General features: G+C 60.2%; 1 protein-coding gene across 1 annotated transcript in view; it reads left to right on the plus strand.

The window, feature by feature from the left end:
* Positions 1 to 25546, plus strand: part of LOC142473341 (dynein heavy chain domain-containing protein 1-like) — a 434059-nt gene that overhangs the window by 123917 nt on the left and 284596 nt on the right. Inside the window, exons 12-15 of the mRNA XM_075580578.1 lie at positions 5347 to 7015; positions 9657 to 9841; positions 12882 to 13068; positions 23324 to 23426. Coding sequence (XP_075436693.1) covers positions 5347 to 7015; positions 9657 to 9841; positions 12882 to 13068; positions 23324 to 23426 — 2144 coding nt within the window. The remainder of the gene's footprint in view (positions 1 to 5346; positions 7016 to 9656; positions 9842 to 12881; positions 13069 to 23323; positions 23427 to 25546) is intronic.

Below are 25546 nucleotides of genomic sequence, written 5' to 3' on the forward strand. Positions count from 1 at the left end.
GCAGTGTGTGTGACACCCGAAGTGTGAGTGACCCCCGCAGTGTGAGTGACCCCCGCAGTGTGAGTGACCCCCGCAGTGTGAGTGACCCCCGCAGTGTGTGTGACACCCGCAGTGTGTGTGACACCCGCAGTGTGAGGCCCCCGCAGTGTGAGACCCCCGCAGTGTGTGTGACCCCCGCAGTGTGTGTGACCCCCGCAGTGTGTGTGACCCCCGCAGTGTGAGGCCCCCGCAGTGTGTGCGACCCCCGCAGTGTGTGTGACCCCCGCAGTGTGTGTGACCCCTGCAGTGTGAGGCCCCCGCAGTGTGTGTGACACCCGCAGTGTGAGTGACCCCTGCAGTATGTGTGACCCCCGCAATGTGAGTGACCCCCGCAGTGTGTGTGACCCCCGCAGTGTGAGACCCCCGCAGTGTGTGTGACCCCCGCAGTGTGAGTGACCCCCGAAGTGTGTGTGACCCCTGAAGTGTGTGTGACCCCCGCAGTGTGAGACACCCCCGCAGTGTGAGTGACCCCCGCAGTGTGAGTGATCCCCGCAGTGTGTGTGACCCCCGCAGTGTGTGTGACCCCCGCAGTGTGTGTGACCCCAGCGTGAGGCCCCCGCAGTGTGTGTGACCCCCGCAGTGTGAGTGACCCCGCGCAGTGTGAGTGACCCCCGCAGTGTGTGACCCCCGCAGTGTGAGTGACCCCCGCAGTGTGAGACCCCCGCAGTGTGTGTGACCCCCGCAGAGTGTGTGACCCCCGCAGAGTGTGTGACCCCCGCAGAGTGTGTGACCCCCGCAGTGTGAGTGACCCCCGCAGTGTTAGTGACCCCCGCAGTGTGAGTGACCCCCGCAGTGTGTGTGACACCCGCAGTGTGAGTGACCCCCGCAGTGTGTGTGACCCCCGCAGTGTGAGTGACCCCCGCAGTGTGTGTGACACCCGCAGTGTGAGGCCCCCGCAGTGTGAGTGACCCCCGCAGTGTGAGGCCCCCGCAGTGTGTGTGACCCCCGCAGTGTGTGTGACCCCCGCAGTGTGTGTAACCCCCGCAGTGTGTGTGACCCCCGCAGTGTGAGTGACCCCCGCAGTGTGTGTGACCCCCGCAGTGTGAGACCCCCGCAGTGTGTGTGAACCCCGCAGTGTGTTACCCCCGCAGTGTGTGTGACCCCCGCAGTGTGAGTGACCCCCGCAGTGTGTGTGACCCCCGCAGTGTGAGACCCCCGCAGTGTGAGTGACCCCGCAGTGTGAGTGACCCCTGCAGTGTGTGTGACCCCCGCAGTGTGTGTGACCCCCGCAGTGTGTGTGACCCCCGCAGTGTGTGACCCCCGCAGTGTGTGACCCCCGCAGTGTGAGGCCCCTGCAGTGTGTGTGACACCCGCAGTGTGAGTGACCCCTGCAGTGTGTGTGACCCCCACAGTGAGTGACCCCCACAGTGTGAGTGACCCCCGCAGTGTGAGTGGCCCCCGCAGTGTGAGTGGCCCCCGCAGTTTGTGTGACCCCCGTAGTGTGTGTGACCCCCGCAGCGTGAGTGACCCCTGCAGTGTGTGTGACCCCCGCAGTGAGTGACCCCCACAGTGTGAGTGACCCCCGCAGTGTGAGTGACCCCCGCAGTGTGAGTGACCCCCGCAGTGTGAGTGACCCCCGCATTGTGAGTGACCCCCGCAGTGTGTGTGACCCCCGCAGTGTGAGGCCCCCGCAGTGTGAGTGACCCCCGCAGTGTGAGGCCCCCGCAGCGTGTGTGACCCCCGCAGCGTGAGTGACCCCTGCAGTGTGTGTGACCCCCGCAGTGTGTGTGTCCCCCGCAGTGTGAGTGACCCCCGCAGCGTGAGTGACCCCCGCAGCGTGAGGCCCCCGCAGCGTGTGTGACCCCCGCAGCATGAGTGACCCCCGCAGTGTGTGTGACCCCCGCAGTGTGTGTGACCCCCGCAGTGTGAGTGACCCCCGCAGTGTGAGTGACCCCCGCAGTGTGTGTGACCCCCGCAGTGAGTGACCCCCGCAGTGTGAGTGACCCCCGCAGTGTGTGTGACCCCCGAAGCGTGAGTGACCCCCGCAGTGTGAGGCCCCGCAGTGTGTGTGACCCCCGCAGTGTGAGTGACCCCCGCAGTGTGAGGCCCCGCAGTGTGTGTGACCCCCGCAGTGTGTGTGACCCCGCAGTGTGTGTGACCCCCGCAGTGTGTGTGACCCCCGCAGTGTGTGTGACCCCCGCAGTGTGAGTGACCCCCGCAGTGTGTGTGACCCCCGCAGTGTGTGTGAGTGACCCCCGCAGTGTGTGTGACCCCCGCAGTGTGTGTGACCCCCGCAGTGTGTGTGACCCCCGCAGTGTGTGTGACCCCCGCAGTGTGTGTGACCCCCGCAGAGTGTGTGACCCACGCAGTGTTAGTGACCCCCGCAGTGTGTGTGACCCCCGCAGTGTGTGTGACCCCCGCAGTGTGAGTAACCCCCGCAGTGTGAGTGACCCCCGCAGTGTGTGTGACCCCCGCAGTGTGAGGCCCCCGCAGTGTGTGTGACCCCCGCAGTGTGTGTGACCCCCGCAGTGTGAGTGACCCCCGCAGTGTGTGTGTGACCCCGCAGTGTGAGTGGCCCCCGCAGTGTGAGTGACCCCCGCAGTGTGTGTGACCCCCGCAGTGTGTGTGACCCCCGCAGTGTGTGTGACCCCCGCAGTGTGTGTGACCCCCGCAGTGTGAGGCCCCGCAGTGTGTGTGACCCCCACAGTGTGTGTGACCCCCGCAGTGTGAGACCCCCGCAGTGTGAGACCCCCGCAGTGTGTGTGACCCCCGCAGTGTGAGTGACCCCCGCAGTGTGAGTGACCCCCGCAGTGTGAGTGACCCCCGCAGTGTGTGAGACCCCCGCAGTGTGAGTGACCCCCGCAGTGTGTGTGACCCACGCAGTGTGAGTGACCCCCGCAGTGTGTGTGACCCCCGCAGTGTGAGTGACCCCTGCAGTGTGTGTGACCCCCGCAGTGAGTGACCCCCACAGTGTGAGTGACCCCCGCAGTGTGAGTGACCCCCGCAGTGTGAGTGACCCCTGCATTGTGAGTGACCCCCACAGTGTGTGTGACCCCCGCAGTGTGAGGCCCCCGCAGTGTGAGTGACCCCCGCAGTGTGAGGCCCCCGCAGCGTGTGTGACCCCCGCAGCATGAGTGACCCCCGCAGTGTGTGTGACCCCCGCAGTGTGTGTGTCCCCCGCAGTGTGAGTGACCCCCGCAGCGTGAGTGACCCCCGCAGCGTGAGGCCCCCGCAGCGTGTGTGACCCCCGCAGCATGAGTGACCCCCGCAGTGTGTGTGACCCCCGCAGTGTGTGTGACCCCCGCAGTGTGTGTGACCCCCGCAGTGTGTGTGACCCCCGCAGTGTGAGTGACCCCCGCAGTGTGAGTGACCCCCGCAGTGTGTGTGACCCCCGCAGTGAGTGACCCCCGCAGTGTGAGTGACCCCCGCAGTGTGTGTGACCCCCGAAGCGTGAGTGACCCCCGCAGTGTGAGGCCCCGCAGTGTGTGTGACCCCCGCAGTGTGAGTGACCCCCGCAGTGTGAGGCCCCGCAGTGTGTGTGACCCCCGCAGTGTGTGTGACCCCGCAGTGTGTGTGACCCCCGCAGTGTGTGTGACCCCCGCAGTGTGAGTGACCCCCGCAGTGTGTGTGACCCCCGCAGTGTGTGTGAGTGTGAGTGACCCCCGCAGTGTGTGTGACCCCCGCAGTGTGTGTGACCCCCGCAGTGTGTGTGACCCCCGCAGTGTGTGTGACCCCCGCAGTGTGTGTGACCCCCGCAGAGTGTGTGACCCCCGCAGTGTTAGTGACCCCCGCAGTGTGTGTGACCCCCGCAGTGTGTGTGACCCCCGCAGTGTGAGTAACCCCCGCAGTGTGAGTGACCCCCGCAGTGTGTGTGACCCCCGCAGTGTGAGGCCCCCGCAGTGTGTGTGACCCCCGCAGTGTGTGTGACCCCCGCAGTGTGAGTGACCCCCGCAGTGTGTGTGTGACCCCGCAGTGTGAGTGGCCCCCGCAGTGTGAGTGACCCCCGCAGTGTGTGTGACCCCCGCAGTGTGTGTGACCCCCGCAGTGTGTGTGACCCCCGCAGTGTGTGTGACCCCCGCAGTGTGAGGCCCCGCAGTGTGTGTGACCCCCACAGTGTGTGTGACCCCCGCAGTGTGAGACCCCCGCAGTGTGAGACCCCCGCAGTGTGTGTGACCCCCGCAGTGTGAGTGACCCCCGCAGTGTGTGAGACCCCCGCAGTGTGAGTGACCCCCGCAGTGTGTGTGACCCACGCAGTGTGAGTGACCCCCGCAGTGTGTGTGACCCCCGCAGTGTGAGTGACCCCCGCAGTGTGAGACCCCCACAGTGTGCGTGACTCCCGCAGTGTGAGTGACCCCCGCAGTGTGAGTGACCCCCGCAGTGTGAGTGACCCCCGCAGTGTGTGTGACCCCCGCAGTGTGTGTGACCCCCGCAGTGTGTGTGACCCCCGCAGTGTGTGTGACCCCCCGCATTGTGAGTGACCCCCGCAGTGTGTGTGACCCCCGCAGTGTGTGTGACCCCCGCAGTGTATGTGACCCCCGCAGTGTGTGTGACCCCCGCAGTGTGTGTGACCCCCGCAGTGTGTGTGACCCCCGCAGTGTGAGTGACCCCCGCAGTGTGAGGCCCCCGCAGTGTGTGTGACCCCCGCAGTGTGAGTGACCCCCGCAGTGTGAGTGACCCCCGCAGTGTGTGTGACCCCCGCAGTGTGTGTGACCCCCGCAGTGTGAGTGACCCCCGCAGTGTGTGTGACCCCCGCAGTGTTTGTGACCCCCGCAGTGTGAGTGACCCCCGCAGTGTGTGTGACCCCCGCAGTGTGAGTGACCCCCCAGTGTGAGTGACCCCCGCAGTGTGTGTGACCCCCGCAGTGTTTGTGACCCCCGCAGTGTGAGTGACCCCCGCAGTGTGAGGCCCCCACAGTGTGTGTGACCCCGCAGTGTGAGTGACCCCCGCAGTGTGAGTGACCCCCGCAGTGTGAGACCCCCACAGTGTGAGACCCCCGCAGTGTGAGTGGCCCCCGCAGTGTGTGTGACCCCCGCAGTGTGAGTGACCCCCGCAGTGTGTGTGACCCCCGCAGTGTGAGTGACCCCCGCAGTGTGTGAGACCCCCGCAGTGTGAGTGACCCCCGCAGTGTGAGTGACCCCCGCAGTGTGAGTGACCCCCACAGTGTGAGTGACCCCCGCAGTGTGAGTGACCCCCGCAGTGTGTGTGACCCCAGCAGTGTGTGAGGCCCCCGCAGTGTGAGGCCCGAGTGTTTCCGGCACACGGGGATGTCCCGTCCCTTTGTGGGATGTGGGGTTTTGTATGTGAGAAGCATGACTCTGCCCATCATGTTACATGTGACATCCCGTGACACGTGTCTCTCCCCCACAGATCCCCACAGCAGGACTCGCCCCGTCCTAGAGGTTCTGCGTGACCACATGTCAGATCCAGCCAACCCGAGCTTCCTGGGCACCGCGTGCCCCCCTGAGGACGGCTGCCAGTGGCTGTGCCCGCGGCTCAGCCGCCTCTTCTGTGTGCTAGTGTTGCCCCCCTGCACCCCTGACTCTCTGCGGAGGGTGCTCACTCCCCGGGTGACAGGCTGGCTGAAGGTGGCACTGCCCACGTTACGCTACATGGAGCTGGGTGCAGCCGTGGCACAGGCCTCGGTGAGTCTATACCACGCAGTGACACGCACCTTCCCACCGCAATACTCCTTCTCTCTGCACCACCTGCACAGAGTAGTGCAGAGTATGACCCTGCTGAGCCCGTCCCCAGGGCCTCACCTCTCACCCCTGCACAATACTGCTCTTCCTGTGGGCATGCTCGCCACACGTGGCATTGCTCGCCTGTGGATGCACGAGGCGCTGCGCACCTTCACTGACGCACTGCAGTCCCAACGTGACAGGGAGAGCTTCAGAGAGCTGCTGCTGAGTTCTGCACGGCAGGCTTTCTGTGGCCAGGGGCCCCAGGTCAGAGCCCTGAGGAGGGGCCACGCTACCACGCAGGACAGACTCGCTCCCAGCGAGGCGCCTCCCCCAGGGCGGGAAGCAACAGAGCCACTGTCTGAAGTCCCAGAGAGGGAGCTGACCGGGTCGGACACGGTGACAGAGCCAGCGCGGGACAGGCAGATCCTCCCCCAAACCAGGAGCACAGGCACCGCCGGGCAGGAGAGGACCGCAGGAACCCCTCGTGTTTCTCACACCTCCGGCCCTCCCTCTCCTGGGCTCTCACCCTTCCCCCCCACAGCTGCCCGGACCCTCGCATCCTCTTTCTCCACACAGCCCCTACTGCACCCCCACCTGCTGCTGGAGGAGAGTCTCCAGGACCTCTTCTTCTGCCATTATGTGAACCTCGAATCCACCAAGGGTAATGGGACTCCCGTATACAGAGAGATGCCGGGGAGCCACGTATACGTAGAGAAGCCGGGGAGCCCCTCGCATCCCCTGCAGACACCTGGTCTGATCCTCTGCGCCGATGACCTGCAGCATCTTTCCCATCTGACCCGCACGTTGCTTCTTCCCCGGGGTCACCTGACTCTGCGATCCGCGCACCCTGGCACCGGCAGGAGGAGCCTGGTGAGGCTGGCAATGAGGCTCACTCACTGCCCGGTGCTGGAGCTGTGTGGGGGAGAGACACGGGACCAGCGCCACGCTTTGCTCAGGGACGCCTGCTGGCAGGCGGGGGTCGCGGGCACAGCGTGCGCTCTCCTGGTGCAGGATGGGGGTCCGCAAAGTGTTCTGCTGGAGCTGGCAGCCCTGATGTGCGAGGGAACCTTCCCCGGGCTGCATAGTACAGAACAAGAGCAGAGCATCCTGCAGAGCATGCTGCAGAGCGTCCCGCAGAGCGAGCTGCAGAGCGAGCAGCAGAGCGTCCCGCAGAGTGAGCCTCAGAGCGAGCAGCAGAGCGAGCAGCAGAGCGTCCCGCAGAGCGAGCTGCAGAGCGAGCAGCAGAGCGTCCCGCAGAGCAAGCTGCAGAGCGAGCAGCAGAGCGTCCCACAGAGCGAGCTGCAGAGCGAGCAGGACCCCAGGAAAAGGACTGCGGACACAGCAATGAGAGAGAGGTGAGCAGGGGGCGCAGGGAGAGGGGGGAGCACAGGGTGAGGGGGGAGCACAGGGAGAGCATGCTGCAGAGCGATCAGGACCCCTGGACAAGGACTGCAGACACAGCAATGAGAGAGAGGTGAGCGGGGGCGCAGGGAGAGGGGGGAGCACAGGGAGAGCATGCTGCAGAGAGAGTTATCAGGGGGCGCAGGTAGTCGGGGGCGCAGGGAGAGTTATCGGGGGGGGGCGCAGGGAGAGTTATCGGGGCGCAATGAGAGTTATCGGGGGGGCAGGGAGAGTTATCGGGGGGGCAGGGAGAGTTATCGGGGGCGCAGGGAGAGTTATCGGGGGCGCAGGGAGAGTTATCGGGGGCGCAGGGAGAGAGATGGGGGTGCGCAGGGAGAGTTATCGGGGGCGCAGGAAGATTTATCGGGGGCGCAGGGGGAGAGATCGGGCGCAAGGAGAGTTATCGGGGGTGCAGGGAGAGTTATCTGGGGGTGCAGGGAGAGTTATCGGGGGGCGCAGGGAGAGAGATCGGGGGGGCGCATGGAGAGTTATCGGGGGGGCGCATGGAGAGTTATCGGGGGGCGCAGGGAGAGTTATCGGGGGGTGCATTGAGAGTTATCGGGGGTGCATTGAGAGTTATCGGGGGGCGCAGGGAGAGTTATCGGGGGGCGCAGGGAGAGTTATCGGGGGCGCAGGGAGATTTATCGGGGCGCAGGGAGAGTTATCGGGGGCGCAGGGAGAGAGATGGGGGTGCGCAGGGAGAGTTATCGGGGGCGCAGGAAGAGTTATCGGGGGCGCAGGGGGAGAGATTGGGCGCAAGGAGAGTTATCTGGGGGTGCAGGGAGAGTTATCTGGGGGTGCAGGGAGAGTTATCGGGGGCACAGGGAGAGAGATCGGGGGGGTGCAGGGAGAGATCGGGCGGGCGCAAGGAGAATTATCGGGGGGCGCAGGGAGAGTTATCGGGGGGTGCATTGAGAGTTATCGGGGGGCGCAGGGAGAGTTATCGGGGGGCGCAGGGAGAGAGATCGGGGGGTGCAGGGAGAGTTATCGGGGGCGCAGGGAGAGAGATCGGGGGGCGCAGGGGGAGAGATCGGGTGGTGCGCAGGGGGAGAGATCGGGTGGTGCGCAGGGAGAGAGATCGGGGGCGCAGGGAGAGAGATCGGGGGGCGCAGGGAGAGAGATCGGGGGGCGCAGGGAGAGAGATCGGGGGGCGCAGGGGGAGAGATCGGGCGGTGCGCAGGGAGAGAGATCAGGGGGTGCGCAGGGAGAGTTATCGGGGGCGCAGGGAGAGAGATCGGGGGTGCGCAGGGAGAGAGATCGGGGGCGCAGGGAGAGAGATCGGGGGTGCGCAGGGAGAGAGATCGGGGGGCGCAGGGAGAGAGATCGGGGTGCGCAGGGAGAGAGATCGGGGGCGCAGGGGTATAGATCGGGGGGGCTCAGGGAGAGTTATCGGGGTGCAGGGGGAGAGATCGGGCGGGCGCAGGGAGAGTTATCGGGGGCGCAGGGAGAGTTATCGGGGGTGCAGGGAGAGTTATCAGGGGGCGCAGGGAGAGAGATCGGGGGCGCAGGGAGAGTTATCGGGGGCGCAGGGAGAGTTATCGGGGGGGCGCAGAGAGAAAGATCGGAGGGCACACAGAGAGAGATCGGGAGGGTGCAGGGAGTGAGATGAGGGGGCGCAGGGAGAGAGATGGGGGGCGCATGGAGCGTTATCGGGGGCGCAGGGAGAGTTATCGGGGGCACAGGTAGAGTTATCGGGGGGAGCAGATAGAGTTATCGGGGGCGCAGGGAGAGTTATCGGGGGCGCAGGGAGAGAGATGCGGGTGCGCAGAGAGAGTTACTGCACCGACACACTTTATTCGAGCAAATACCCGGTATGTACCTGGCAGATACCTGGAATGCGCCGCTCCTCACCTCTGACAAGCCCCGTTGCATTTGCCTTCCCAGCCTGGGTTCATGCCCGGCTGATGGGCGGCTGATCTGTTAAATGATAATGATTAGGATTTAATAGGCTGCAATGCTTCGCGTGTCTACCAGATGGCATAAATTCATGAATTGTAATGCAGTATATATATATATACTGTGCAGTATTGCAGCCAGCGGGAATAAAATGCTTCAATCCCTGCCTGGAAAATACCTCAATGCACTCGGGCAGAAAACAGTCACAAACCTCAATACACCCGGGTATACCCGAATTCGTGGGACTAGCCGAGCTCGAATAAAGTGTGTCGCCAGTGTATAGGGGACGCAGGTAGAGTTATCGGGGCGCAGGGTGCGTTATAGGGGGCGCAGGTAGAGTTATCGGGGCACAGGGAGAGAGATCGGGTGGCGCAGGGAGAGAGATCGGAGGGTGCAGGGAGAGTTATGGGGGGGGCAAGGGGGAGAGATGGGGGTGCGCAGGGGGAGAGATCGGGCGGGCGCAGGGAGAGTTATCGGGGGGCGCAGGGAGAGTTATCGGGGGTGCAGGGAGCTTTATAGGGGGCGCAGGTAGGGTTATCGGGGCGCAGGGAGAGTTATCGGGGGGCGCAGGGAGAGTTATCGGGGGTGCAGGGATCGTTATAGGATGCGCAGGTAGGGTTATCGGGGCGCAGGGAGAGTTATCGGGGGCGTAGGTAGAGAGATCGAGGTCACATGTTTCTCCGTGTCTCTGTGGTTCAGGTTCCATGATCGTGTTCGCAGTAATGTCCATGTGCTGCTGCTGCAGAGCGCTGCGCAGAGCGGGCTCACTTGGCCGGGTCCGTTGCACCATATTATCAGCACAGATCTGTACCACCCATGGGGGTTCCACGCTCTGCACCACACAGCTACGCAGCTTCTGAGACAGGCACAGTGCCAACCACAAGGTGAGACACACAGAATGACGAGCCACGAGTACTCTCCCTGTACCACAGGCCTGCAGAGCCACGAGTACTCTCCCTGTACCACAGGCCTGCAGAGCCACGAGTACTCCCCCTCTACCACAGGCCTGCAGAGCCACGCATACTCCCCCTCTAACACAGGCCTTCAGAGCCACGAGTACTCCCCCTCTACCACAGGCCTTCAGAGCCACGCATACTCCCCCTCTAACACAGGCCTGCAGAGCCACGAGTACTCCCCCTCTACCACAGGCCTGCAGAGCCACGCATACTCCCCCTCTATCACAGGCCTGCAGAGCCACGAGTACTCCCCCTATACCACAGGGCTGCAGAGCCACGTGTACTCTCCCTATAACACAGGGCGTCAGAGCCATGCGTACTCCCTGAAAGAAAAACCTCTTCCTTGGCTAGGCTCCAGAACTGAGAGGAACCTTTCCTCTGCCAAGAAAACTGAAGGCCTTGTGACTGGATACACATCTGCACCGTTTTGCAGCAGACTTCCCTGGGAAGCTTTCACGCTCTGCCACTGTTATCTTCGATCTTTGGTGAACTTACAGGCCCGGTAAACGAAAGAAATGAAACGTAACGCACGCCAGGTTTCAAATCCTTTGTCTCAATTTATTACTCATAGGGTAATGTCTTTTATACAGGAGAAAGAAGATATTGGTTAGAGGCGTATCCTAGGTGTGTCTTGGGCGTAACTTTGATTAGAGGTGTGATTTAGGGGCAGGACATATTAGTGGCATGATTTTTGGGACGTGTCTCTCCCAATACAAGCAATGTCTGAATACATAGCTTATTCATTGTCTGTTATCAAAAGAGACCTTGAGTCTTTAGCAACTATATTACACTACTTTGCTTCTTGCTTAGAACCAGTTTATTGTATTCTAACTAAAACAGCAGGAGACTGTTCATACAAAAAGTATCTTAGCAATATCCTGAGCAGGAAGAAAGGAAATGCAATTTGGCAGAAACTGAGTGCGTTTAGGAATTATATTTCAGCAAAAGGCTGACTACAGAATCTTAACTAGTTATGATCAGACAAAATGGAAGCTTAACACAAGTGTAGATTCTAGCCTGACCTACTGGTTCTAACACCCCCCCCTCTACCACAGGCCTGCAGAGCCACGCGTACTCCCCCACTACCACAGTCCTGCAGAGCCACGCGTACAATCCTCTACCACAAGCCTGCAGAGCCACGAGTACTCCCCCTTTACCACAGGCCTGCAAAGCCACGCGTACTCTCCCTCTACCACAGGCCTGCAGAGCCACGCGTACTCTCCCTCTAACACAGGCCTGCAGAGCCAAGTGTACTCTCCCTCTACCACAGGCCTGCAGAGTCACGCATACACTCCCTCTACCACAGGCCTGCAGAGCCACGCGTACTCTCCCTCTACCACAGGCCTGCAGAGCCACGCATACTCCCCCTGTACCACAGGCCTGCAGAGCCACGCGTACTCTCCCTCTAACACAGGCCTGCAGAGCCACGCGTACTCCACCTCTACCACTGGCCTGCAGAGCCACGCATACTCCCCCTTTACCACAGGCCTGCAGAGCCACGCATACTCCCCCTCTACCACAGGCCTGCAGAGCCACGCAGTCTCCCCCTCTACCCTCTTGTCTCTGGCTGTCTCTATGTTCGCGGTTCTCTGGCTGTCTCTCTGTTCTCAGGTCTCTTACTGTCTCTCTGTTCTCAGGTCTCTTACTGTCTCTCTGTTCTCAGGTCTCTCACTGTCTCTCTGTTCTCAGGACTCTCGCTGTCTCTCTGTTCTCAGGTCTCTCGCTGTCTCTCTGTTCTCAGGTCTCTCGCTGTCTCTCTGTTCTCAGGACTCTCGCTTTCTCTCTGTTCTCAGGTCTCTCACTGTCTCTCTGTTCTCAGGTCTCTTGCTGTCTCTCTGTTCTCAGGACTCTCACTGTCTCTCTGTTCTCGGGTCTCTCGCTGTCTCTCTGTTCTCAGGTCTCTCGCTGTCTCTCTGTTTTCAGGTCTCTCGCTGTCTCTCTGTTCTCAGGTCTCTCGCTGTCTCTGTTCTCAGGTCTCTTGCTGTCTCTCTGTTCTCAGGTCTCTTACTGTCTCTCTGTTCTCAGGTCTCTTACTATCTCTCTGTTCTCAGGACTCTCGCTGTCTCTCTGTTCTCAGGACTCTCGCTGTCTCTCTGTTCTCAGGTCTCTTACTGTCTCTCTGTTCTCAGGTCTCTTACTGTCTCTCTGTTCTCAGGTCTCTCGCTGTCTCTCTGTTCTCAGGACTCTCGCTGTCTCTCTCTTCTCAGGACTCTCACTGTCTCTCTGTTCTCAGGACTTTCGCTGTCTCTCTGTTCTCAGGGCTCTCGCTGTCTCTCTGTTCTCAGGACTCTGGATGTCTCTATTTTTTTGGTCGTTTCTCACTTCCCTGGTCAAATTATTGGATATCTCTCTGTTCTCTTGCTGTTTCTTAGAACCTTGGAAGTCTCTTTGTACCTCAAGTTTCTGTCTCCTGGCAATCTCTCTTTCCCCCAGGTTCCAGTCAGTCTCTTTCCCTCAGGTTCCAGTCTGTCTCTATTTCCCCCAGGTTCCGGTCGGTCTCTTTCCCCCAGGTTCCTGGCTGTCTCTCAGTCTCCTGGCGGTCTCTTTTTCCCCAGGTTCCTGGCTGTCTCTCAGTCTCCTGGCGGTCTCTTTGTCCCCAGGTTTCTGGATGTCTCTCAGTCTCCTGGCGGTCTCTTTTTCCCCCAGGTTTCTGGATGTCTCTCAGTCTCCTGGTGTTTTCTATTTCCCCAAGTTCCTGGCTGTCTCTCAGTCTCCTGGCGGTCTCTATTTCCCCAGGTTCCTGGATGTCTCTCAGTCTCCTGGTGTTCTCTTTTTCCCCTGGTTCCTGGCTGTCTCTCAGTCTCCTGGCGGTCTCTTTTTCCCCAGGTTCCTGGCTGTCTCTCAGTCTCTTGGCGGTCTCTTTGTCCCTAGGTTCCTGGCTGTCTCTCAGTCCCCTGGTTCCTGGCTGTCTCTCAGTCCCCAGGTTCCTGGCTGTCTCTCAGTCTCCTAGCGGTCTCTTTTTCCCCAGGTTCCTGGCTGTCTGGCACATCGCTTCCCGAGATGATGTCTCATATCCATCTCTGCGCTGGGAGTTACTGCAGACGGTTCTGCCCGCGCCTCCCACTCACTTCTCCCAGAGTGTTCACCGACTTCGTACACGTGTACCTGAGATACGCCGCCCACCTGAGAGACAGCATCCAGGCAGAGGCAGAGAGGTGTGAGGCGGAGAGGGGGCCGGGCAGGGAGAGGGCCGGGCAGGGAGAGGGCCAGGCAGGGAGAGGGCCAGGCAGGGAGAGGGCCGGGCAGGGAGAGGGCCGGGCAGGGAGAGGGCCGGGCAGGGAGAGGGCCGGCAGGGAGAGGGCAGGGAGAGGGCCGGGCAGGGAGAGGGCCGGGCAGGGAGAGGGCCGGGCAGGGAGAGGGCCGGCAGAGGGCCAGGCAGGGAGAGGGCCAGGCAGGGAGAGGGCAGGTAGAGGGCCGGGCAGGGAAAGGGCAGGCAGAGGGCCAGGCAGGGAGAGGGCAGGGAGAGGGCCGGGCAGGGAGAGGGCCGGGAGAGGGCCAGGCAGGGAGAGGGCAGGGAGAGAGAGGGCCGGGCAGGCAGAGGGCCAGGCAGGGAGAGGGCCGGGCAGGGAGAGGGCCGGGCAGGGAGAGGGCCGGGCAGAGAGAGGGCCGGGCAGGGAGAGGGCAGGCAGAGGGCCGGGCAGGGAGAGGGCAGGGAGAGGGACGGGCAGGGAGAAGGCAGGGCAGGGAGAGGGCCAGGCAGGGAGAGGGCCAGGCAGAGGGCCGGGCAGGGAAAGGGCCGGGCAGGGAGAGGGCAGGCAGAGGGCCAGGCAGGGAGAGGGCAGGCAGAGGGCCGGGCAGGCAGAGGGCCGGGCAGGCAGAGGGCCGGGCAGGCAGAGGGCCGGGCAGGGAGAGGGCCGGGCAGGGAGAGGGCCGGGCAGGGAGAGGGCTGGGGAGGGAGAGGGCCGGGCAGGGAGAGGGCCGGGCAGGGAGAGGGCCGGGCAGGGAGAGGGCAGGCAGAGGCCCAGGCAGGGAGAGGGCAGGCAGGGAGAGGGCCGGGCAGGGAGAGGGCCGGGCAGGGAGAAGGCCGGCAGGGAGAGGGCAGGCAGAGGGCCAGGCAGGGAGAGGGCAGGCAGAGGGCCGGGCAGGGAGAGGGCCGGGAGAGGGCCAGGCAGGGAGAAGGAAGGCAGAGGGCCGGGCAGGGAGAGGGCCGGGCAGGGAGAGGGCCGGGCAGGGAGAGGGCCGGGCAGGGAGAGGGCCGGGCAGGGAGAGGGCCGGGCAGGGAGAGGGCCGGGCAGGGAGAGGGCAGGGAGAGGGCCAGGCAGGGAGAGGGCAGGCAGAGGGCCAGGCAGGCAGAGGGCCAGGCAGGGAGAGGGCAGGCAGAGGGCCGGGCAGGGAGAGGGCCGGCAGAGGGCCAGGCAGGGAGAGGGCCGGGCAGGGAGAGGGCCAGGCAGGGAGAGGGCAGGCAGAGGGCCGGGCAGGGAGAGGGCCAGGCAGGGAGAGGGCAGGCAGAGGGCCAGGCAGAGGGCCGGGCAGGGAGAGGGCCGGGCAGGGAGAGGGCCGGGCAGGGAGAGGGCCGGGCAGGGAGAGGGCCGGGCAGGGAGAGGGCCGGGAGAGGGCCAGGCAGGGAGAGGGCCGGGCAGGGAGAGGGCCGGGCAGGGAGAGGGCCGGGCAGGGAGAGGGCAGGCAGGGAGAGGGCCGGGCAGGGAGAGGGCAGGGAGAGGGCTGGGGAGGGAGAGGGCAGGCAGGGAGAGGGCTGGGCAGGGAGAGGGCCGGGCAGGGAGAGGGCCGGGCAGGGAGAGGGCCGGGCAGGGAGAGGGCCGGGCAGGGAGAGGGCCGGGCAGGGAGAAGGCCAGGCAGGGAGAGGGCAGGCAGAGGGGCAGGCAGAGGGCCGGGCAGGGAGAGGGCCGGGCAGGGAGAGGGCCGGGAGAGGGCCAGGCAGGGAGAGGGCCGGGCAGGGAGAGGGCCAGGCAGGGAGAGGGCAGGCAGGGAGAGGGCCAGGCAGGGAGAGGGCCAGGCAGAGGGCCGGGCAGGGAGAGGGCCGGGCAGGGAGAGGGCCAGGCAGGGAGAGGGCCGGGCAGGGAGAGGGCCGGGGAGGGAGAGGGCAGGGAGAGGGCCGGGAGAGGGCCGGGCAGGGAGAGGGCCGGGCAGGGAGAGGGCCGGGCAGGGAGAGGGCAGGCAGGGAGAGGGCAGGCAGGGAGAGGGCAGGGAGAGGGCCGGGCAGGGAGAGGGCCGGGCAGGGAGAGGGCCGGGCAGGGAGAGGGCCGGGCAGGGGGCAGGGAGAGGGCCGGGCAGGGAGAGGGCCGGCAGAGGGCCAGGCAGGGAGAGGGCCAGGCAGGGAGAGGGCAGGTAGAGGGCCGGGCAGGGAAAGGGCAGGCAGAGGGCCAGGCAGAGAGAGGGCCAGGCAGTGAGAGGGCAGGGAGAGGGCCGGGCAGGGAGAGGGCAGGCAGGGAGAGGGCAGGGAGAGGGCCGGGCAGGGAGAGGGCCGGGAGAGGGCCAGGCAGGGAGAGGGCAGGGAGAGAGAGGGCCGGGCAGGCAGAGGGCCAGGCAGGGAGAGGGCCGGGCAGGGAGAGGGCCGGGCAGGGAGAGGGCCGGGCAGAGAGAGGGCCAGGCAGGGAGAGGGCAGGGAGAGGGACGGGCAGGGAGAAGGCAGGGCAGGGAGAGGGCCAGGCAGGGAGAGGGCCAGGCAGAGGGCCGGGCAGGGAGAGGGCTGGGGAGGGAGAGGGCCAGGCAGGGAGAGGGCCGGGCAGGGAGAGGGCCGGGCAGGGAGAGGGCAGGCAGAGGCCCAGGCAGGGAGAGGGCAGGCAGAGGGCCAGGCAGGGAGAGGGCCGGGCAGGGAGAGGGCCGGGAGAGGGCCGGGCAGGGAGAAGGCCGGGCAGGGAGAGGGCAGGCAGAGGGCCAGGCAGGGAGAGGGCAGGCAGAGGGCCGGGCAGGGAGAGGGAAGGCAGAGGGCCGGGCAGGGAGAGGGCCAGGCAGGGAGAGGGCCGGGAGAGGGCCGGGAGAGGGCCGGGCAGGGAGAGGGCCAGGCAGAGGGCTGGGCAGGGAGAGGGCCAGGCAGGGAGAGGGCAGGCAGAGGGCCAGGCAGGGAGAGGGCAGGCAGAGGGCCGGGCAGGGAGTGGGCCGGGCAGGGAGAGGGACGGGAGAGGGCCAGGCAGGGAGAGGGCCAGGCAGGGAGAGGGCCAGGCAGAGGGCCGGGCAGGGAGAGGGCCGGGCAGGGAGAGGGCCAGGCAGGGAGAGGGCAGGCAGAGGGGGCCGGGCAGGTAGGGGGCAGGCAGAGGGGGCCAGGCAGGGAGAGGGCTGGGCAGGGAGGGGGCGCGGAGAAGGCAGGGAGGGGGCAGGGAGTGGGCCGGGGTTGAGGGGGCAGAGAGAGGGCCGGGGTTGAGGGGGCAGGGAGGGGGCTGGGTTGAGGGGGAAGGGAGAGGGCCGGGGTTCAGGGGGCAGGGAGAGGGCCGTGGTTCAGGGAGAGGGCCGCGCGAAGGGGGCAGGGAGAGGGCAGAGAGGGGCATGCGAGGATTGCAGAGAAGGGGGAGAGGGGCGTCCGAGGGGGGTGGAGAAGGGGGAGAGGGGCGTGCAAGGGGGGCGGAGAAGGGGGGTAGGGGCGTGCAGGGGGGGCAGAGAAGGGGGAGAGGGGCATGAGAGGGGGGCGGAGAAGGGGGAGAGGGGGGCGGAGAAGGGGGTGAGGGGCGTGAGAGGGGGGCGGAGATGGGGGAGAGGGGCATGAGAGGTGGGCGGAGAAGGGGGAGAGGGGCGTGAGAGGGGGGGCGGAGAAGGGGGAGAGGGGCGTGCGAGGATGGAGGAGAGGGGCACTCGAGGGGGCGGGAGGAGAGGGGAACAGGAGGGGAAGGAGAGGGGCGAAGAGGGGGATGCGTGAGGGCCGGAGAGAGGCACGTGAGGGAGCTAATAGGAGGTCATCTGATGTGGCGGAGAGAGGCTCGAGGCAGAGAGATATTTAGAGGAGATAGACAGAGGGGTGTGTGAGGGGGATAAATAGACAGAGGGGTGTGTGAGGGGGATAGATAGACAGAGGGGTGTGTGAGGGGGATAGATAGACAGAGGGGTGTGTGAGGGGGATAAATAGACTGATAGAGAGGTGTGTGAGGGGGGAGATAGACAGATAGAGGGGTGTGTGAGGGGGGAGATAGACAGATAGAGGGGTGTGTGAGGGGGGAGATAGACAGATAGAGGGGTGTGTGAGGGGGACATAGACAGAGGGGTGTGTGAGGGGGATAGATAGACAGAGGGGTGTGTGAGGGGGATAGATAGACAGAGGGGTGTGTGAGGTGGGAGATAGACAGATAGAGGGGTGTGTGAGGGGGATAGATAGACAGATAGAGGGGTGTGTGAGGGGGATAGATAGACAGATAGAGGGGTGTGTGAGGGGGGAGATAGACAGATAGAGGGGTGTGTGAGGGGGACATAGACAGAGGGGTGTGTGAGGGGGATAGATAGACAGATAGAGGGGTGTGTGAGGGGGATAGATAGAGGGGTGTGAGGGGGGAGATAGATAGAGGGTTGTGTGAGGGGGAGACTGATAGAGGGGTGTGTGAGGGGGGAGATAGAGGGGTGTGTGAGGGGGGAGATAGACAGATAGAGGAGTGTGTGTGAGGGGGATAGATAGACAGATAGAGAGGTGTGTGAGGGGATAGATAGAGGGGTGTGTGAGGGGGATAGATAGACAGATAGAGGGGTGTGTGAGGGGGATAGATAGAGGGGTGTGAGGGGGGAGATAGACAGAGGGGTGTGTGAGGGGGACATAGACAGATAGAGGGGTGTGTGAGGGGGAGACTGATAGAGGGGTGTGTGAGGGGGGAGCTAGAGGGGTGTGTGAGGGGGGAGATAGACAGAGGGGTGTGTGAGGGGGATAGATAGACAGATAGAGGGGTGTGTGAGGGGGATAGATAGACAGAGGGGTGTGTGAGGGGGATAGACAGATAGAGGGGTGTGTGAGGGGGATAGATAGACAGATAGAGGGGTGTGTGAGGGGGATAGATAGACAGATAGAGGGGTGTGTGAGGGGGATAGATAGAGGGGTGTGTGAGGGGGATAGATAGACAGATAGAGGGGTGTGTGAGGGGGATAGATAGAGGGGTGTGTGAGGGGGATAGATAGACAGAGGGGTGTGTGAGGGGGATAGATAGAGGGGTGTGTGAGGGGGATAGATAGACAGATAGAGGGGTGTGTGAGGGGGATAGATAGAGGGGTGTGTGAGGGGGATAGATAGACAGAGGGGTGTGTGAGGGGGATAGATAGACAGATAGAGGGGTGTGTGAGGGGGATAGATAGACAGATAGAGGGGTGTGTGAGGGGGGAGATAGACAGATAGAGGGGTGTGTGAGGGGGACATAGACAGAGGGGTGTGTGAGGGGGATAGATAGACAGAGGGGTGTGTGAGGGGGATAGATAGACAGATAGAGGGGTGTGTGAGGGGGGAGATAGACAGATAGAGGGGTGTGTGAGGGGGACATAGACAGAGGGGTGTGTGAGGGGGATAGATAGACAGATAGAGGGGTGTGTGAGGGGAGATAGACAGAGGGGTGTGTGAGGGGGATAGATAGACAGAGGGGTGTGTGAGGGGGATAGACAGATAGAGGGGTGTGTGAAGGGGATAGATAGACAGGGGTGTGTGAGGGGGATAGATAGACAGATAGAGGGGTGTGTGAGGGGGATAGATAGACAGATAGAGAGGTGTGTGAGGGGGGAGATAGACAGATAGAGGGGTGTGTGAGGGGGGAGATAGACAGACAGAGGGGTGTGTGAGGGGGACATAGACAGAGGGGTGTGTGAGGGGGATAGATAGACAGAGGGGTGTGTGAGGGGGATAGATAGACAGAGGGGTGTGTGAGGGGGACATAGACAGAGGGGTGTGTGAGGGGGATAGATAGACAGAGGGGTGTGTGAGGGGGATAGATAGAGGGGTGTGTGAGGGGGATAGATAGACAGATAGAGGGGTGTGTGAGGGGGATAGATAGAGGGGTGTGTGAGGGGGATAGATAGACAGATAGAGGGGTGTGTGAAGGGGATAGATTGACAGAGGGGTGTGTGAGGGGGATAGATAGAGGGGTGTGAGGGGGGAGATAGACAGATAGAGGGGTGTGTGAGGGGGGAGATAGACAGATAGAGGGTGTGTGAGGGGGATAGATAGACAGAGGGGTGTGTGAGGGGGATAGATAGAGGGGTGTGTGAGGGGGGAGATAGACAGATAGAGGGCTGTGTGAGGGGGGAGATAGACAGATAGAGGGGTGTGTGAGGGGGGAGATAGACAGATATAGGGGTGTGTGAGGGGGGAATAGATAGACAGAGGGGTGTGTGAGGGGGACATAGACAGAGGGGTGTGTGAGGGGGATAGATAGACAGAGGGGTGTGTGAGGGGGACATAGACAGAGGGGTGTGTGAGGGGGATAGATAGACAGAGGGGTGTGTGAGGGGGACATAGACAGAGGGGTGTGTGAGGGGGATAGATAGACAGAGGGGTGTGTGAGGGGGATAGATAGAGGGGTGTGTGAGGGGGATAGATAGACAGATAGAGGGGTGTGTGAGGGGGATAGATAGAGGGGTGTGAAAGGGGAGATAGACAGATAGAGGGGTGTGTGAGGGGGACATAGACAGATAGAGGGGTGTGTGAGGGGGAGACTGATAGAGGGGTGTGTGAGGGGGGAGATAGAGGGGTGTGTGAGGGGGAGATAGACAGATAGAGGGGTGTGTGAGGGGGGAGATAGACAGATAGAGGGGTGTGTGAGGGGGGAGATAGACAGATAGAGGGGTGTGTGAGGGGGGAGATAGACAGATAGAGGGGTGTGTGAGGGGGGAGATAGACAGATAGAGGGGTGTGTGAGGGGGGAGATAGAGTGGTGTGTGAGTGGGATAGATAGACAGATAGAGGGGTGTGTGAGGGGGGAGATAGAGGGGTGTGTGAGGGGGAGATAGACAGATAGAGGGGTGTGTGAGGGGGGAGATAGACAGATAGAGGGGTGTGTGAGGGGGGAGATAGACAGATAGAGGGGTGTGTGAGGGGGGAGATAGACAGATAGAGGGGTGTGTGAGGGGGGAGATAGAGTGGTGTGTGAGTGGGATAGATAGACAGATAGAGGGGTGTGTGAGGGGGACATAGACAGAGGGGTGTGTGAGGGGGATAGATAGACAGATAGAGGGGTGTGTGAAGGGGATAGATAGACAGGGGTGTGTGAGGGGGATAGATAGACAGATAGAGGGGTGTGTGAGGGGGATAGATAGACAGGGGTGTGTGAGGGGGATAGATAGACAGATAGAGGGGTGTGTGAGGGGGATAGATAGAGGGGTGTGTGAGGGGGATAGATAGACAGATAGAGGGGTATGTGAGGGGGACATAGACAGAGGGGTGTGTGAGGGGGACATAGACAGATAGAGGGGTGTGTGAGGGGGGATAGACAGAGGGGTGTGAGGGGAAGATATACAGATAGAGGGTGTGTGAGGGGGGATAGATAGAGGGGTGTGTGAGGGGGGATAGACAGAGGGGTGTGAGGGGGGAGACACAGATATAGGGGTGTGTGAGGGGGGAGACAGAGGGGTGTGTGAGGGGGGAGATAGACAGAGGGGTGTGTAAGGGGGAGATAGTCAGATAGCGGGCTGTGTGAGGGGGCAGACAGATATAGGGGTGTGTGAGGGGGGAGACACAGATATAGGGGTGTGTGAGGGGGGAGACACAGATATAGGGGTGTGTGAGGGGGGAGACTGACAGATATAGGGGTGTGTGAGGGGGGAGACACAGATATAGGGGTGTGTGAGGGGGGAGACAGAGGGTGTGTGAGTGGGAGATAGACAGATAAGGGGATGTGTGAGGGGGCAGACAGATATAGGGATATGTGAGGGGGGAGATAGAGGGGTGTGTGAGGGGGAGACAGATAGCGGGCTGTGTGAGGGGGCAGACAGATATAGGGGTATGTGAGGGGGGAGATAGAGGGGTGTGTGAGGGGGAGATAGACAGGGGTGTGTGGGGGGGGAGATAGATAGCGGGGTGTGTGAGTGGGAGATAGACAGATAGCGGTCTGTGTGAGGGGGCAGACAGATATAGGGGTATGTGAGGGGGAGATAGATAGCGGGGTGTGTGAGGGGGAGATAGATAGCGGGGTGTGTGCGATTCATTCAAGATAATAGAGGAAGAGAGAATGAGAGAGAATCTGAAAGTCAGAAAGAGATGAAGAGGTGAGGGAGATATGAGAGAAGTTTAACAGAGGGAAAGAGGGAGGTATAACAGAGGGAAAGAGGGAGGTATAACAGAGGGAAAGAGGGAGGTATAACAGAGGGAAAGAGGGAGGTATAACAGAGGGAAAGAGGGAGGTATAACAGAGGGAAAGAGGGAGGTATAACAGAGGGAGAGAGGGAGGTATAACAGAGGGAAAGAGGGAGGTATAACAGAGGGAAAGAAGGAGGTATAACAGAGGGAAAGAGGGAGGTATAACAGAGGGAAAGAGGGAGGTATAACAGGGAAAGAGGGAGGTATAACAGAGGGAAAGAGGGAGGTATAACAGAGGGAAAGAGGGAGGTATAACAGAGGGAAAGAGGGAGGTATAACAGAGGGAAAGAAGGAGGTTTAACAGAGGGAAAGAGGGAGGTATAACAGAGGGAAAGATGGAGGTATAACAGAGGGAAAGAGGGAGGTATAACAGAGGGAAAGAAGGAGGTTTAACAGAGGGAAAGAGGGAGGTATAACAGAGGGAAAGAGGGAGGTATAACAGAGGGAGAGAGGGAGGTATAACAGAGGGAAAGAGGGAGGTATAACAGAGGGAAAGAGGGAGGTATAACAGAGGGAAAGAGGGAGGTATAACAGAGGGAAAGAGGGAGGTATAACAGAGGGAAAGAGGGAGGTATAACAGAGGGAAAGAGGGAGGTATAACAGAGGGAGAGAGGGAGGTATAACAGAGGGAAAGAGGGAGGTATAACAGAGGGAAAGAGGGAGGTATAACAGAGGGAAAGAGGGAGGTATAACAGAGGGAAAGAGGGAGGTATAACAGGGGAAAAGAGGGAGGTATAACAGAGGGAAAGAGGGAGGTATAACAGAGGGAAGAGAGAGAGGTATAACAGAGGGGGAGAGAGAAGTATAACAGAGGGGGAGAGAGAGGTATAACAGAGGGAAAGAGGGAGGTATAACAGAGGAAAAGAGAGGTATAACAGAGGGAGAGAGGGTGGTATAACAGGGAAAGAGGGAGGTATAACAGAGGGAGAGAGAGAGGTATAACAGAGGGAAAGAGGGAGGTATAACAGAGGGAAAGAGGGAGGCATAGCAGAGGGAAAGAGGGAGGTATAACAGAGGGAGGTATAACAGAGGGAAAGAGGGAGGTATAACAGAGGGAAAGAAGGAGGTATAACAGAGGGAAAGAGGGAGGTATAACAGAGGGAAAGAGGGTGGTATAACAGAGGTAAAGAGGGAGGTATAACAGGGAAAGAGGGAGGTATAACAGAGGGAAAGAGGGAGGTATAACAGAGGGAAAGAGGGAGGTATAACAGAGGGAAAGAGGGAGGTATAACAGAGGGAAAGAGGGAGGTATAACATAGGGAAAGAGGGAGGTATAACAGAGGGAAAGAGGGTGGTATAACAGGGAAAGAGAGAGAGGTATAACAGAGGGAGAGAGGTATAACAGAGGGGGAGATAGAGGTATAACAGAGGGGGAGAGAGAGGTATAACAGAGGTGGAGAGAGAGGTATAACAGAGGGAAAGAGGGAGGTATAACAGAGGGAGAGAGGGAGGTATAACAGAGGGAGAGAGGGAGGTATAAAAGAGGGAGAGAGAGGTATAACAGGGAAAGAGGGTGGTATAACAGGGAAAGAGAGAGGTATAACAGAGGGAGAGAGGTATAACAGATGGGGAGAGAGAGGTATAACAGAGGGGGAGAGAGAGGTATAACAGAGGGAAAGAGGGAGGTATAACAGAGGGAGAGAGGGAGGTATAACAGAGGGAAAGAGAGAGGTATATCAGAGGGAGAGAGGGAGGTATAACAGAGGGAGAGAGAGAGGGGTATAACAGAGGGAGAGATAGAGGTATAACAGAAGGAGAGAGGGAGGTATAACAGAGGGAGAGAGGGAGGTATAACAGAGGGAGAGAGGGAGGTATAACAGAGGGAGAGAGAGAGGGGTATAACAGAGGGAGAGAGAGAGGTATAACAGAGGGAGAGAGAGAGGTATAACAGAGGGAGAGAGAGAGGTATAACAGAGGGAGAGAGAGGTATAACAGAGGAGGAGAGAGAAGTATAACAGGGAGAGAGGGTGGAATAACAGAGGGAAAGAGGGAGGTATAACAGAGGGAAAGAGAGAGGTATTTCAGAGGGAAAGAGGGAGGTATAACAGAGGGAAAGAGGGAGGTATAACAGAGGGAAAGAGGGAGGTATAACAGAGGGAAAGAGGGAGGTATAACAGAGGGAAAGAGGGAGGTATAACATAGGGAAAGGGAGAGGTATAACAGAGGGAAAGAGAGAGTTATAACAGAGGTATTGTCCTGTGCAGGCTCCGAGCTGCTGTTTCCCGGGTGCAGGAGGTGAGCAGGGAGCAGGATCGGGGTGCAGAAGTGATTAGGATCGTGACACAACATCTGCAAGAAGCACAACAGGTGATTGCTGCAGCCTGTAATCTCCTTGTTACCCGTGATTAAAGGGAATTAGGGTGCTGCGGCGGGGATTACAGAGAACTCGGGGTGCGGCAGGTATCCTTGGAGACCAGCCCTTTTAACACATTTATTCCCGGGATCATATGATTGAGCAAAGCAAGGAGATAAAATAAATTGTAATTTATTTCACGAATGGACATACAGTACACACAATGTTACACAATTACAATCAAAGTAGATATAATGGAGAAAAAATGGTAGAGCACTGCTTGAAAAATAGGGCTGGAGGCTAATTTGAAAAGAGTAAAAAATGCTTTATTAAAGATGCATGGCAGCAGAAGTTACAAAGGAGGTCCTCTGACGCGTTTCACCAATCCGGCGTGAAACGCGTCAGAGGACCTCTTTTGTAGCTTCTGCTGCCATGCATCTTTAATAAAGCATTTTTTACTCTTTTCAAATTAGCCTCCAGCCCTATTTTTCAAGCAGTGCTCTACCATTTTTTCTCCATTATATCTACTTTACTGGACGGATGCACACGACCATCAGGAGCAGAAGGGTCAACCTACCGTGAGTTACATTGTTTTTCTCATATCATTGGACATTGCTGTCATTGTGACTGTTTGGGTATTTGCATGGCTCCAGCCGTTGGTTGAGCGGACCATCCCTCCTTATAGTGCTTGCATTGAGAGTCCCTTTATATATGGGCTCCCCTTTGCATTTATCTTCAGGGTGGTCTTTTGTTGCTTGTCCATGTGAGGCTTTTTATCGTGAGTTATATACCCTGTCACCAACTACTGTTGCTTATTTTATATACCCTGGACTCCTTGGCTATATTGCTAAAAAACACTTACACTTGGATGTTGGAAGCACCATTTAGAGATTTACTTCTCACTCTCTGCAATTACAATCAAAATACACTTACTGGGACGGGGCCAAATGAAATAAAATGTTCCCAAATGAAATCTTGAAAAACAGTCTCTAGGAGCAATTTCCCAGGAGCGGGAGTTGCTCACAAAATGGCTTGAAATGGTCCTTGGTCGGCACCGCTACCTGCAACTGCTGTGTACCCCGCCTGAGCGGCTTCTTTTGTTCTTCCTCTGCTGTAATCGCACTTGGAATCCTTATATCTTATGAAATCTTAGATGTTTCTTACGAAGCTTGATTAAATCTTAGGTGAATCTGATTCCCTATGGGCTGCATGCATTCTTATACAGTTTAAATCCCTATCTCTAATTTTTCCCACCTATCCTGGAGTTGCCAATACTTTTGGAACCTGTCAGAGGGGGCTTCTCATTCTGCTAAGGGCATGCGCCAACCTAGCACCTTTGTTCCTTGGCATATGAGACCCAGCCCCTCTACCTGGCGACACTCAGTCTGGGCTGGCCACCATTTGCCAAACTGCCCAACTTTACACTAGGATGGGGGTACTTGAAAATCCCCTCCCCAACTAACACCTTGTGGACACTGAGCCCTTTGAACTCCGGGCTTTTACAGACATCGTGGCACCAAGCCAGTGGGATGCCTTAGAAGTCCGGAGCGGCACACCCTCAGCTCAGTTAGTGAGTCACTAGACGCACACTAAGTGGGGGCTGCAATAAAGGAGTAATTCCCGGTCCCTGATGGTCTTAAAGAAAGCCCAAAATGTGCCTAACATGTTTGATACACTATTTGAGGGGGACTTTCATTCATCAATTTTTATACAAACGTATAAAAATTATGCTATGGGTGTTTTCCATGTTTCTCCCTGAACTACGCGCACCGCAAGTTTCAGCGCTGGGAGCTTTCTAATGAACGTTAGCACACAGCCGCTTTTATTCCTCAAGCGCTGAGTTAAAAACATTTTCACTCTCCCCACCTTATACCTGGTGGGAGAGACACCGAACCCCTACACTGGGTTCTGTGGGTTTGGGCATATACCGGGGGACCCTGAAATGTGATTTCCCCCTGCCCAGTCTTACTGTTCTGGTCTGTGCTGAAGCAAGGAGATCTGGCGGTGAGCCGCTAACTGCTTCCTAGGGAGGATTTTGTCCGGTGGTCTGTGTCTTCATGTCTCCAGGGATCTGGTAGGATTCCAGGGTACATGTTTCAGGGTAACCAGCAAGTCTGGTCCCTGTAACAGGGGA

Source organism: Ascaphus truei (assembly GCF_040206685.1).
Source record: "Ascaphus truei isolate aAscTru1 chromosome 3 unlocalized genomic scaffold, aAscTru1.hap1 SUPER_3_unloc_4, whole genome shotgun sequence".
NCBI classification, from domain to species: domain Eukaryota; kingdom Metazoa; phylum Chordata; class Amphibia; order Anura; family Ascaphidae; genus Ascaphus; species Ascaphus truei.